Genomic DNA, 13490 nt, shown 5'->3' with positions numbered 1-13490 from the left:
CTATTTGTTCCAATTTTTAGATATTGGTACCAACAAATGGCTATAGAAAATAGATTAAACGTGTGTTTTCTTTGATAGAATATGTAAAAGTTTTTAAAATTAATTTAGAATAAGAAATTTCCACTCAAAGGATATTTATGTGATTGGCATCTTTCAGAGAGTTTTTTTTTAATATGCAAATCTATTAGATGGGAGCATAAGGGATACTCCACCCGAAATACAAGCGCAAGACCCATTTACTTCCCGAAACAAATAAGAGAAGAGTGTTCTAAAAATAAAAATTACAACCATCCGCTAGAATACAAAAAGAAGATAACCAAGACGACGATCTTATAACAATGATCGTCAAACAATCATCAAAATTGAACACCGCTCCTTTGAAGAAAATCTCATTGCGCGCGTCGACCATAAACTCCACATTGTTGCTAGCCAAATAACTGCTACAATTATTCTCGTCATCTTATTCTCCACTTTTCCCAAACAAAGAAAAATTTCTCAAATTTTGACAGAGATAAATTAAAATCACTCCCAATCCACGAGAAAACCTTCCTCCAAATACCTCCCGCTATCACGCAAAGACCACTAAGGTGGGATTGAGACTCCTCCTCAAGACCGCATAAAACATGATTCCTGTCCACATCAACTCCTCTCCTAATTAACTGATCTTTGGTTGGTATCCTATTAAGGATGCACCTCCAACCAAACATATAGATATTAGAGGGAACTTTAATCTCCCAAAGATGATTAATTGCTTCCACCATATTTCCATTCATATCTTCGACATTGATATTATCATTGAAAAGCTCATAACAAGATTTCACAGTAAACTTACCTTCCTTACCAATATCCATTCGAAACTGTCTTCAGCACCTTGATCCAAGGATGTCTCCCAAAACTGGCTTTTGAACTCATTCCAGATTCCCTACACGATAGCATCCTTATTTTCAATCAACCCATCGAGATTTCAGGATCAAGTGTCTTCAACCCAATCCCCTGCATTTGCTAAACTCATGTATGGATTTACAGCCTGCTGGCATATTTCTTGATAGGCCAGACGTAACGTTTGATTTCCTAACCAACCAAACTTCCACAACGCCAAAGAAACACCGTTTCTGACTTTGCATGACACAACTCGTTAAAATAGTTCTGATCAGCATCACCATTATTGCCGGAAAGAATTAGATCTCGCCACCATATAGAATCTTTACTCGATAGCACGCTAATCTCACCCATCTGCACTTTCACCTTAATATTGTCATATCTACTTCTAAGCAATTTAAGCCATAACGAATCGTTTTCATTCAAAATTCTTCATTTCCATTTATTCAATAATGCTAGATTCAACACACCAACATCTTTAACACCAAGCCCGCCATGATCACTAGGTTTGCAAACCTTGGCCCAACTCACCCAATGGATTGATCTTTTATCTTCCTTCCCTTGCCATAAGAAGTTACTTTGGATGCGGCGCAAGACCTTCAAAACTTTAATAGGCGCTTAATAAAAAGATAGAGTGTGAATAGGAATAGCGTTCGGTATTGTATTTATTATCACCACCCTTCCCGCAAAAGTGAGGTGCCTTCCCTTCCACTTAGCCAACCTACTTTTGACTTGTTGAATCAAATCTGTCCACATAGATAACTTCCTCGGGCTGTCCCCCACCATAACACTAAGGAATTTTTTAAAAGAAAAATCATCTCTATCACAAGATAAAAAAGTCTACCCCGCACTAACTCCATAAACTTTACTTTTATGGAAGCTAACTTACAGAGAGTAGATTATAGATGATTTAGCAAGGCATGTAATTTTGGTTAATCAATCTTAAATGTGCTTGAATGGAAGCAACAAAGGTGAAATATTTGCAACATTTATTTTTTTATTTTGTTATCTCTGGTAGAAGTGCTTCGAAAATTATTCTTTTTAGATTAGGAATTTTAATCTCAAATTGATGACAAGGTGAAAATCCACTCTTGGTGGTGGTTCAAAGCAAAATATTCATAGTTAACTACATTCTCTATTAACGATGATCTAGTTTGTTTGATTTTGATCTTGGTGGACAGAATTATTATTTTTCTCTTCTTTCTTTCATTTTTGCGTTCCCTATTTTTTTCAGGTGTAATAAATATGATAAATTCAATTACGAGCAACTACCATAAAACAATTTGAACTAAATTATTTTCATGATTATTAAAATTTTATCAAATCAAATTTATTTTATAAATTTCATGCAATTTAATAAATCAAATTTATTTAATTATCTTCTTTTTCTACATCTATTGGAAAAGTCAATGATTTATTCATATTAAATATTCTTTTAATAAAATAAAAATATATTAAAAATAGTATTGTTAGATAGTTTTTTTTTTTGTTACAGTGTTGTTAGATAGTTTAAAATTAATTAATAAATAAACAACTATTTAATTATTACATTTAAATGCAAGTAGAAACATTAAAATACCATTCTAAAAACTAATATCTCCAAACTTGTTATTTCATAGACTCTTTAACCAAAAATAAAATAAAATAAATTACGTAACTGTTAAAGAAGAATATGAAAGAAAAAAAAAAAAGACTATTAGAAGCATTTACAAGCGCAATACAAAATTACTTAATTTGCAAAGTATCGAATAAGCATCAATATTGCTCAAACAAAAAGCATCATTACAAAACTAACAAAAAACAGTATTATTTTGAAAGAGTACTTTCTATTTAGTTAGTTGTGTTGGGAGTAAAAAAAGAAGGTGAATTCTTATCTACCCAACTCAAAAAGTTGGGTAGAGTTACCTTCAATGTAAAATGTCTTGGAAACAACAATTAATGATACTATTTTATAATTAATTAAATATGTTGAAATTAAATGGAATGTTGTGATTGGTTGAATGTATGTTACCCAACTTTTTGTGATGGGTAATGAAGTTGTCCCCAAAAAAGAAAAAGAAAGAAACGATTACCAACCACATCCTCCACAGGAATCCTACTCTATATCTCAATTTGCTGGAAGCGCCACAACTCCATCAAACTATTTATCTTTCCAACTTGATTGATGATATAGGCCTAGCTTTTTCCTCTTCAGTAAGCTCATGACGAAAATGGCATCTATCACCAAACGAACAGACAATTCCAGCAAGGACCATCCTGCATGGCTGGCGGATCACTGGACGAAGCTCCCCAATGCCGTGAGCGTATTGGCAGTTGTTTCCGTAATGGCATGTTCCAGTTTTCTGCCATTTATTGCACAGCTCCGTCTTATTGTTATTCCAATCAGCACAGTTTTCTTTTCCATCGCCAACATTCAAGCGATTGAAAATGTTCAACAGTGTCTGGAAGGAGGAACCACAACCGCCAAATCGGTTCTCCAGTGAAGCCCGAAGTAGGACGTTCAGATTCTTCTGCATCTCTTTCACCACGCCACGGAGCTCTCCGATCTTTTCCTTCATAGTTTCAACCTCATTGGAAGTCTCCACGAGGCTACTGAGACACATACTCAAACAATTCACTAAATCTTGACGCTCCTGTATCACGCAAGAGTCGGACTCTGTTCCAGACGAAGCAAATGCGTCGGCGTTGGCGAGCATGTTGCCGGCAGGCTCAAGGCCGTCGCCGAATCCGGTTTGGGAGGAGGAAGAACAAACGTCCTTGGTATGCATTTTGAGCGGTGAAATAATGCTGTAAAACCAGAAAAGAATTCAGAAACACGACGATCGGTTATCAGAAATTGAGTTGAGAATCATTCACGCATTAATTGATGTGTTCATTTTCAGATCAATAAATTGATAATTGAAGAAACTGTTTCGCGATAGAAGAAATAACAATAAACTTAATCGATTCAAGAAAGTGTACAATTGAAAATGATAACGCTAACAAATACGATTGAGAGTATTGGAAGATAAAATAGGAGAAAGCATTCACCGATGAAGATTCTGGATCGTAACAGAAAGGATGAGAAACGAAGAGAAGCTCCAACTTCCAACTTCACAAGCTGAGTTTCTCAATAGAGAGAGAAAGGAAGAGAGAGGTGATAGAAGCAGTTTATATAGCGGTACTAGCAATGCAGAGTGTGTGTTTGGTGCGTGGGAAAATCGTCTTCAACGATTTTTTCTAACAGAATTTTCTTTGGACGTTGTGCGACTTTCGAGGCACTAGAGTTAATTTCCATAACTACCCCCTGATAATTTTAAACAACGTTACCGTACACATTAGGGTAGGTTATGAAAAGGAAAAGGAAAAGAAATGAGAGTTAATTTTCATAACTACCCTGATATTTTCACCGTTGGATTAGGGTATGTTATGAAAAGGAAAAGAAACGAGAAATAGTGAAAGAAGACAGAAAAAAATAAGTGTTAATTATTCTTTCAAGTACAAAAATATCCTTAAGTTAAAAGCATGTTGAACAAAATTAATTTGATTTTTACTTTAATTAAATTTAATGTAATAATTTTGATATGTAATAATTTTGATTTTATTATTTTTATGAGAAAATGAGTGATGCACTGTCAACCAATCACCACACATGTATCTAATTAAACTATTTTTTATTTAAAAAAAACTTAATGACATGGCACATTTATGATTTTTTATTGGATGACAGTGCACAACCTTTTAATTTTATTTTTATTATAAATTAGACCAACTTATTTAATGATTACTAACTTATTTAATGATTACTTAGTAGTACTAATATAACATAAAATAAGATGATTAATTTAATTGCAACCTAGTTTTTTTACATAATTAATTTATTATTTTAATAGTTTTTCAAATTAGGTTTTAGGGAATAAAGTATATAATATTACTCCCTTCGTCCCAAATTAAGTGTTGCATCAAATTATTTGTCCTAAAATAAATATCGTTTGTTTATCACCATCAGTTTAGTCTGATTTGAGAGTCAATTGTAACATCAAGTGGTTCCAGCCCTCTCCCAAAATAAGTGTCGCTTTTATTTTATAATACAATTTTAATTTTTATCTTCTAATTATATTTCTAATTAATACTTTTAATTTATTATTCTCTCACTTTAGATTTATGATCATTCAAATACACTAATAATAAACCATAATAATTTTGTATAAATATTATTCTCTCTTTTATCACATATTTTTAAAACGGGTTATTACACAAATTTTAGTTTACTATTATTTGATTTTTTTTATGAAACCGTTATTTAATATTCATATGGACTACAAATAAATTGGACATTGTTAATAAGAGAGAGGGCCAACAATGACACGTGATATTTACACCATATCTATTAAAGTGAGCGAGACACAAATCTCAAGCCATACGGGACAACTTTTCTACCCATCACAAAAAGATGGGCAGTGTACCTTCAGTCAATCACAGAATACCATTTAACTGTTATATATTTAATTATTTATTAAATAGTACATTTGTTTGTTATTTTCAAGAAATTTTACACTAAAGATAATCTTACCCAACTTTTTGATTTGGGTAAATAAGAATTCACTCAAAATTAAAAAATAATAGACAGTATAAGGTGTATATATCATATTGTAAATATATCATTTATCTTATTTTTTAAACTCTCTTCTCCTCCAAACAAAAGAAGTGTCTTCTCTTCTAAAACAAACAAACTCTTAAATGTTGTTTTTCTAATTATTTGATTCCGATGAGTTTAATAAGTTGTGTGTTGATATTTGCAGTGTAAATTATTTTATGGTTTAATTTAAGGGTATCTAAGTTTCATTTTTTAAAGGGTTACAAATTTTTTGTTTAAAAGATAATTAAATAAAAAATTAATTTAAATATTTTTTATAAAATATTATTTAAGGTATTTTATATTTTTATCATAACTTATTTTAGATATTAAAAATTTTAAAAATCATGTAATATTTAAACTTATTTTAAATAATTTTTTATAAAAAATTATTATTAAAATTCAATTTTTTTTTCTATTTTGAAAAAATTTAAAAAGATATTTTTGAAAACAATTTTTTTTAAGAGTATAACAAACTGGGCCTAAATACTAAATAGTGCCTATGGTTTTATTGTAATTCCGCTATATTAAATCTTTTTTTCGCCAACTTCAACTTTGCAACTTAAAAATTCTCATACATAATTATCAACCGCTTTAAAAAAACTTCACAAAACAAAACCCGTACTTACTAAAACGTCGTCTATGGAAGAATTTCGAAGATTTTTTTTAAAAAAAATAGGTATAATTTATCCTATAATATCACCTTCTTAGCATCATTCTACCATAAATATTTTTACTTTTTGCTATCCATGACTGTATAGGCTCATTCACGTTGAGCGAAGTTTGGATCCGAGACCAGGTAAGGACAGTTTCCCCAAGCCTACTCCAAACTAGCCTGTGATTTTGTAATGTTCTTGTTTACCTTTTTCTTTTAGAATTTAGGGTTTTCTTTTATCTACCGGATCCTTGACTGCCATTTTTTGTCGTAAATATGATGTGAATCAAGTTTATTTTTCATGAGTTGCATTCCAAATTTGAGTATCAATTTTGATTTTTGAATTATTGCCTAGATATTTGAGTATTAGTATCTTTTTTTCATTTACTATGATGTATTTCAATCATTTCCCTAGCGCCTAGAGGTAGGAGTAGGAATAGACGGGACCGAGTTAATCTTTGTCAAGTCTGAGTCTGACCTGTTAAAATTTTGAAGCCTAAGCTTATATGCTTACTTTTAGGCTTGAGTCTCGCTTTTCGAAGGTTTGATTGGCCTATTAACCTACTAAAAAGCCTATTTCATTTGAACATTAATAAATAAGCAATTCAACTAATGTTTCAATAGGCTAACAATTTAAAAGATGAATAACGCAAAGTGTTTATTTGCATTAACTTATTCGGATTTGTCTAGTAGCATAAATAATGTCCATTACCTCATTTGAATGTCAATTGCTATCGAGTCTGATGCTAGTTCTTTTTATGATTTTTCCTCTTTCTTGGAGTTTCATTTGATCTTTTCAACATTTGTGTGCTCACCTTTAGATATGCCCCCGACCACGGTATTTTGTGTCATTTCTCAAATCACGTGGGAACTCTTTGGTAATAAATATCTTTGGTTAATTTTACGTCATTTTCCCTCTTTTTAAGCCTATTCCTTCACTTTTGAGGTCTTGTACCGTCGTTTCATAGTTCTTTACTCGTCGTCTCAAATTGCTCACGAGTCTATATGTGATGTTGGTAACTCTTGTCGGTCATATTTTCTTCATTGTTGAGCGAATGATCATTTCATAGTGTTTTTAGAGAAGTTCCATTTCGATCTTGAGAAATTGTAGGATAAGCATTTAATTTTCTACCAAATGATTTAAAGTTGTTCTGATTATTTGTTTGGGCATGTTCTATTTACAACTTATCAATTCTTTGTTGCATCTTTCCATAATGATGAATAAGATTCCAACTAACTCTAACTCTAGAGTGTTTCTACTAATGTGATTTATGGTGTCCCTTATTCTTTTTTTTACTTACTTTTTTTCTTTCTTGAATCAAGGATGAATGACAAGTTAATTATTCAAGGGCAAATGGGATACATAGGTGATCTTCCAAGTTTTGGTTCTAATATACTAGAGCATGTTCAGCCTTTTGTTTCATGGAAGAGGGGGAAAACACCAAATAAAGCCATGGGGGAAGGGACGCTACCTCCTACCAAGCAAACCATGAGTAATTTTTTTATGGCTTCCTAAGAGACTATTGGTTTTGTTTCTTCTTAAGATTAGGTGGTTCGCCGATTTTCTACTTCGTTTAAACAAGAACTTCCTTAGAATTTGTTTCCAATACGAGTTATAGTCACTGAAGTAGATTTCTTTTGGAGTTTCATATTTAAGGCCTCTCGATTGTCAATCTACACTAGCATAATGTATTCCATATATGTTCAAATTTATGACCTTAATATGTCATTAACTTGCTTATGATGGCACTAAAACATTGAAAAAGGTGCAATTTATTGTCAAATTGGAGTGAATTAGGTCTAAAGCCCAAATAAAAAGTGACATACTCCTCTGTGTTCGAGCTGGACTTGATGAAAAAAAAAGGAAACACAAGGATGATCTCCTCGATTTTTGCGATGATATGAAGATGGTTGTTGAATATCACTAGTCAACCGAGAGTTAGCTCCGAGAGAACATCCAATTTCTAAATGAAGAGATGAATCAATTTTATCTCTTATTGGCTATGTATGCTCAAGAGAATAATATAATTGATGCACAATTTTTAGACTTGTGGATGAGGGTCTTATCCCTTCATCAGAGAAGTAGTTTCTAAAGAGACATTTTGGTCAACATAGATTTTAGGAACCGAACAAGCAAGTTGCTTTGTTGGTCTTGGATAACATGGAGTTAGGTTCATGAGTTCTTCACACATAAGTATGGTGTCTTTAAACTTGAAGTGACAGCTGCTAGTGCGAATATATGAGGTTTTGAAAAGTGACTTCGTTCACAATATGAGGTGAATTATGGTATTTAAAATTTGTGATTAATTTTTAAAAGTTTTCTTATTTAATTTTTGTATGTGTTAGTAAAGGAAAAATTAGAGAGAAATGCAGCGGAATAAAATAAAGCAATGAAGACAAAATTTAAAGAGATAGAGTTAGAGAGATGAACATAAGATTTATACAGGTTCGACAAAATGTTGGCCTAGTCTTGTTCTCAGGAGATCTTTTTTAGAGTTCACTAAACTACTTAAGCTTCTATAGATTATGCCCACAAACCTTTGATATAAGCGAATCGTGAGATTTTACACTGATTTATCCCCATAACCAACAGAGAGTTTTTATCACTAGATGAACTGATGAACCAAGTAGAGATTTTACCAGGTAATCTCAATACATAAATTTTACCAGGTTGAATTCTTTAACCAAACAAAGATTTTCAATGGTTGATTTCAATAACCAAACTCGAACCTTCAATAGTATCACAATCTTGAAACAAAACAATGGTATGACAGTAATACAACACTTTTCTCCAAACAATTTTTACTCACAAGGCATTAGAACAACTTTTGTGAAGAAAATGTTTAAAGAGAGAAAAAGAGAATGATAAGATATTAAGAAAAAGGAAAATTCTGAATTTTGGTGTGATTTCGAATGAGGAGATGCCTCCTTTATATATAAAAAAAAAAATAGGCTAAAAAAGAAAACAATCCATGAGCCGAATTAGTGAGATAATCAATTAGCCTAATCGATTACTCAAGCAAAAAATGGAAGATTTTTATTTCTAGTCATTGTCAATCATTAAGAGAATGTCTCATGTGATTATAGACTCAACCAAGAAAAATAATCAATTAAGTATCTAGGTCTAATATATTATTTAGTGGAAAAAGTCTTCAAATCAATTCACACACTCTCCTAATCCTTAATATATTAAAATAAAATACAAGTTTTCCTCCTAATCCTTAATAAGTTTCCCTCCTAACTTATTAAATCTATAGTTGCATTTAATTATTCAAATCTTTTTATTTTTTTATACAACTTTTTTCAAATTACCAATTCCAAGTATTCCAATTTCACTAATTAATTGTAATTTTTATATTCATAACATATGAAATATAATTTATTTTTTGACATTTATAAACATATAATATATCTTCCTAATCAGTCATGTGCATCGCACAGGTAAAAGTACTAGTTAATTGGCTAGACTTCAAAAAACATTTTAAATCATTTTATAAAATAGAGACCTTAAAGATATTTTAGATGTGTGTTATTAATTGGCTAGACTTCAAAAAACATTTTAAATAATTTTATTAAATAGAGACCTTAAAGATATTTTAGATGTGTGTTTGAGTTTCTTTAGTATCTTAGGTGTTATTCTCCCTCTTTCACAAGACTCTTATAATTCAGACAGTCAATTTTATAGATTATAAAACAGAATTCAATTCTAAAATAAAATTAAAAATTAAAATCCCTTTGATTATCTTCACAAAAACTCTTCAATTTTCATAATTTTAAACCTAAAAAATTCATTTGGTAATTCAATTTTATAAAATTGTTTTTTTGTAATTATTTAGACGCTTCTATGTACATGAACTTTTGTGAATCAAGATCACCAATCATATTTAGATTTATGTAGAGAAGCATAAATATATTTTAAAAGTACCTGTAATTTATCTTTGACAGAGAACTTGAGTAACTATATGAATAATATTAGCTCATGGACATACCATAAAATATATCTAACTGATAACTGCATATGCATAATGAACCTTGTTCATATCATCTCCATCTTCTTCTCAATGTAATAATTTTTTAAGGATTCTCTTGCTCACTAGGGATCTCCAAAACACATTAATGAACTTGGATAGTTGAAATGTTACTTGTCTTTGCATCTTCGATCAAATCTAATTGCATTAAATATATAGAAAAAAATCAAATCTTTTGTTTTATTAATCTCTCTCCAACCTTGCTAGACAGGGAGAAGTTTTGTGCCATTTAATGGCCACCTTCATTCATGCCTCCATCACAACAATCATCATACTACTTTCAACCAAACCAGCCATTTCCACGCCAGTATTTAACAGAGCATACAAGAAGTCCAATATAAAGGACCACAAACATAATATAGCCTATTTTTAAGAGGCTATATCAGATAGAGACTTGGTGGTAAAAACGGTGAACTTGAGTCTCAAAAGATAATCCATTGCAACTAAAATAAACAAATTCAGGCAGTTTTTGTAGGAATTAGTTCCTACATAGTATTTAAAAACTATTGCCATGGCCCATAGGCAATTTATTCAACCCTTGTCTGTAATCACTATAAATCTTTCATTTTAGAATGCAATTTACAAGCCAAAATGCTTTTCTAAAATTTCTTTGGATGTGCTGCCAAAACCATTAGCTACCTTCTTCATTTCATCAAATTTCTTCAGTTCCTGCCTTAATTGTTCATTTCTTTCCTCAACAATTTGAAGCAAGGCACTTGAATGAGATGGACCAGCTGCTAACTCAGACTTCTGTTCATCGAGTTTTTGAGTAATATTTAGTAAATAATCCTTTTGTGTATGAAGGCTTTCCTCTGCCAGCTTATATTCATACTTTTGAGATTTTTCCAGATCCTCCATAGCCTTATCAAACTCAGCATCAAGTTTTAATAATTCAGATTGATAATTAAAAGATTTTGTTCCTTTTTGAACATTTAAATTCTTTAAAGGATCTTCGTCGTCTGAAGTATCCATCGCAGCATTGCCGTTACCGGAAGAACCTGTTGGTTACCAAAATGTTAAACACTTAGCTGAAGTATTAAGCTTAAGCATGCAATCAGTGCAAAAGTAATAAGTAATATTAATAGAACATTTACCTGAAGAATTAGCAGTAATTTTGACATCAACATTCAGGATATCTTCAGTATTGGTCCCATCATGTTTAAGCTGAAGTAAAAGACCGAATTTTGTCACGATGTTGTCCTGTAATATTTAATAAAGGAAACGAAAGAAAGAAATTTTTTCTATCACTTGAAATTAATTAAACAATACCTTTGACATGGCCAGTGTAATAAGGCTCATAAGCTCCTTTGCAGCGGGTTTCTCTGAACCGCGCAAGAGACAAATGCCAAGCCCTAGAATCTTTTCTTTCATAGCATCACCATCAGCATCAATAGCTTCACAAGTTTGTAGAAGCTTATTTGCATGAGCAATCAGTTCAGTCCTCCCATCACAGCGCCAACAGAAATACTCAGCGTCCAATCCAATCGTTCCTCCAACAGTACCAGCCGAATAAGATCGAAGAGCGCATTCTAGATGACAAACATGGCCGCAAATATTATCGCCTAGTTCTTTTTTGCACATGATATAGCTATAGCCGCCATAAGCTGAATCAACTGATTTGTAACAGAGAATGCAGCAACATTCACGGCAAAATTTCGATTCAACGCAGCAGATATCACACGGAGCAAATGGTGAGTTTTCTTTTTCTTTTTCCAAAATCAAACTGCTGCAGGTCTTATTCCCAGCTTTGCATCCACCAACGTCGGAATCAGATTCAGGCTGCTGTTTTAATTCTAACTGACGAAGAAGTCCATCAGCTGCAGCAACAGGATTCATATTGCCTACAATGCAGAACAACCTTATACGTTACTGAACAAGTTTTACAACAAGTAAGAAGAAAATTCACATTCAAAAGCCCCTTCAATTTCAGAATCACAACATAAAATTAACAGTATCGTGAAAAAGGCCTTTATTTTCCGAACCACATGATGAAATTAATTAACAGTATGATTAAAAACAAAATGAGAAGAGAGCAAAGAGAGTACCAGGAAGACCAGAGGGAATGCTCCAGCTGAAAGAAGCAAAGAAATCAACAAGACTAGCGTCAGGGAAGAATTCTTTGACGTAGCGTTCAACCGCAAGCTTGCTTTTGAATCCACCGCGGTGAGAGGCAGCAATACGCCGAGGAAGATACAGATACCGGTCCCTAAAGTTACCGTTGGACGAAATCCTCAGGCCAGCTTTCCACCGCCAAATGTCGCCGGGATTCGGAAAATTTTCTGGTGCATAAGGTAAACCGTCGCCGGATTCTTCGGGTGCCACCGGTGGAAGATCAGAAGCCTCGTCGTTACCAAACTCCATGTCTGTTAGGGTTTATAGGAGCAGAGAGATTAGATTTGGATAAATCGATATGTGAATTTTGTTTTTGTGAAAATGATGACAATGGAGAGTGTGGAGAAAAGGGTAAAGTTGAAAATGAGAATGAAGCGCCAAGTGAGGACTTGTAAGCTTAACAGGTTCAGACAAAAGTCATAGAGTTGCTCAAACTCCGCTCTTCATGTTTTTCAACATCAGCACATCGGACGGTCTTGGTTTACTTGTGATATTTTTTAAATTATAAAAATCTGATTTTTTTCTCATCATCATACTAGATTGATGGTGCAAATGGCTCATGATTGATCTAAGATTGATCTAGGTGTGTTTGGATTGTGAGAGACAGAATTGAATCTAACATGAATGATTGAGGGCCCGTTTGTTCTGGTTTTTTTTAAAAATGATTTTTATAGTGTTACTAAATTTTGTGAAAAAAATTTTTACAAAGAAACTTTTTATAAAAGCTTCAAATGAAAAATTTGTTTGAATAGTTATTCTTAAAACGTGATTTTAAGTATTTCATCTATTTATGAGGAAAAAATTTGGATATCAAAATTTCAAAAAATCACTTAATTTTGAAGCTATTTCAAATAGATTTTCATAAAAATCATTTTTGAAATACAAATTTTTGAAAAAATTATGATTTTGACTAAGTTTTGGTCTTCAATTATGTATGTTTATGTTATAGGATGTTAAATTAAGTGTTTCATTTTAGAAAAAACGAATATAAAAAAACTTGTAATATTTTGAAAAACGGTTTTAGAAAATCTATTTTCAAAAATACAAAGAAAAAATCCATTTTTTTAAAGCTGAAACAAACAGGCCCTGAGTTTGGTAAAATTGATTTTATCATAATTGAATTTAGCAGAATTGATTTATGTTTGGCTACATTTACGTAAAAGTGAGTTGAATAATAAATTATAATGTAAAAATTATCCAG

The 13490-nt window shown here is 31.9% G+C and overlaps 2 protein-coding genes across 2 annotated transcripts; both read right to left on the bottom strand.

The window, feature by feature from the left end:
- Positions 1-3023: 3023 nt before the first annotated feature.
- On the bottom strand, positions 3024-3697 carry LOC131648804 (uncharacterized). Its single transcript, XM_058918529.1, has one exon. The coding sequence runs from the start codon at positions 3645-3647 to the stop codon at positions 3024-3026; it is 624 nt and encodes a 207-aa protein (XP_058774512.1). The 5' UTR covers positions 3648-3697.
- Positions 3698-10331: 6634 nt separating this feature from the next.
- Positions 10332-12717, bottom strand: LOC131611720 (protein OBERON 1-like). Its single transcript, XM_058883625.1, has 4 exons — positions 12223-12717; positions 11447-12018; positions 11272-11341; positions 10332-11175 (listed from the first exon to the last, which is right to left on the bottom strand). Exons 1-4 carry the CDS (start codon positions 12536-12538, stop codon positions 10757-10759), a joined length of 1377 nt encoding a protein of 458 aa, XP_058739608.1. The 5' UTR covers positions 12539-12717; the 3' UTR covers positions 10332-10756.
- Positions 12718-13490: the final 773 nt, after the last annotated feature.

The sequence above is a fragment of the Vicia villosa genome, linkage group LG1, assembly GCF_029867415.1.
Source record: "Vicia villosa cultivar HV-30 ecotype Madison, WI linkage group LG1, Vvil1.0, whole genome shotgun sequence".
NCBI lineage: Eukaryota > Viridiplantae > Streptophyta > Magnoliopsida > Fabales > Fabaceae > Vicia > Vicia villosa.
The sequence above is the reverse complement of the archived record's forward strand: the minus strand, read 5'-3'. Positions and strand labels throughout refer to the sequence as shown.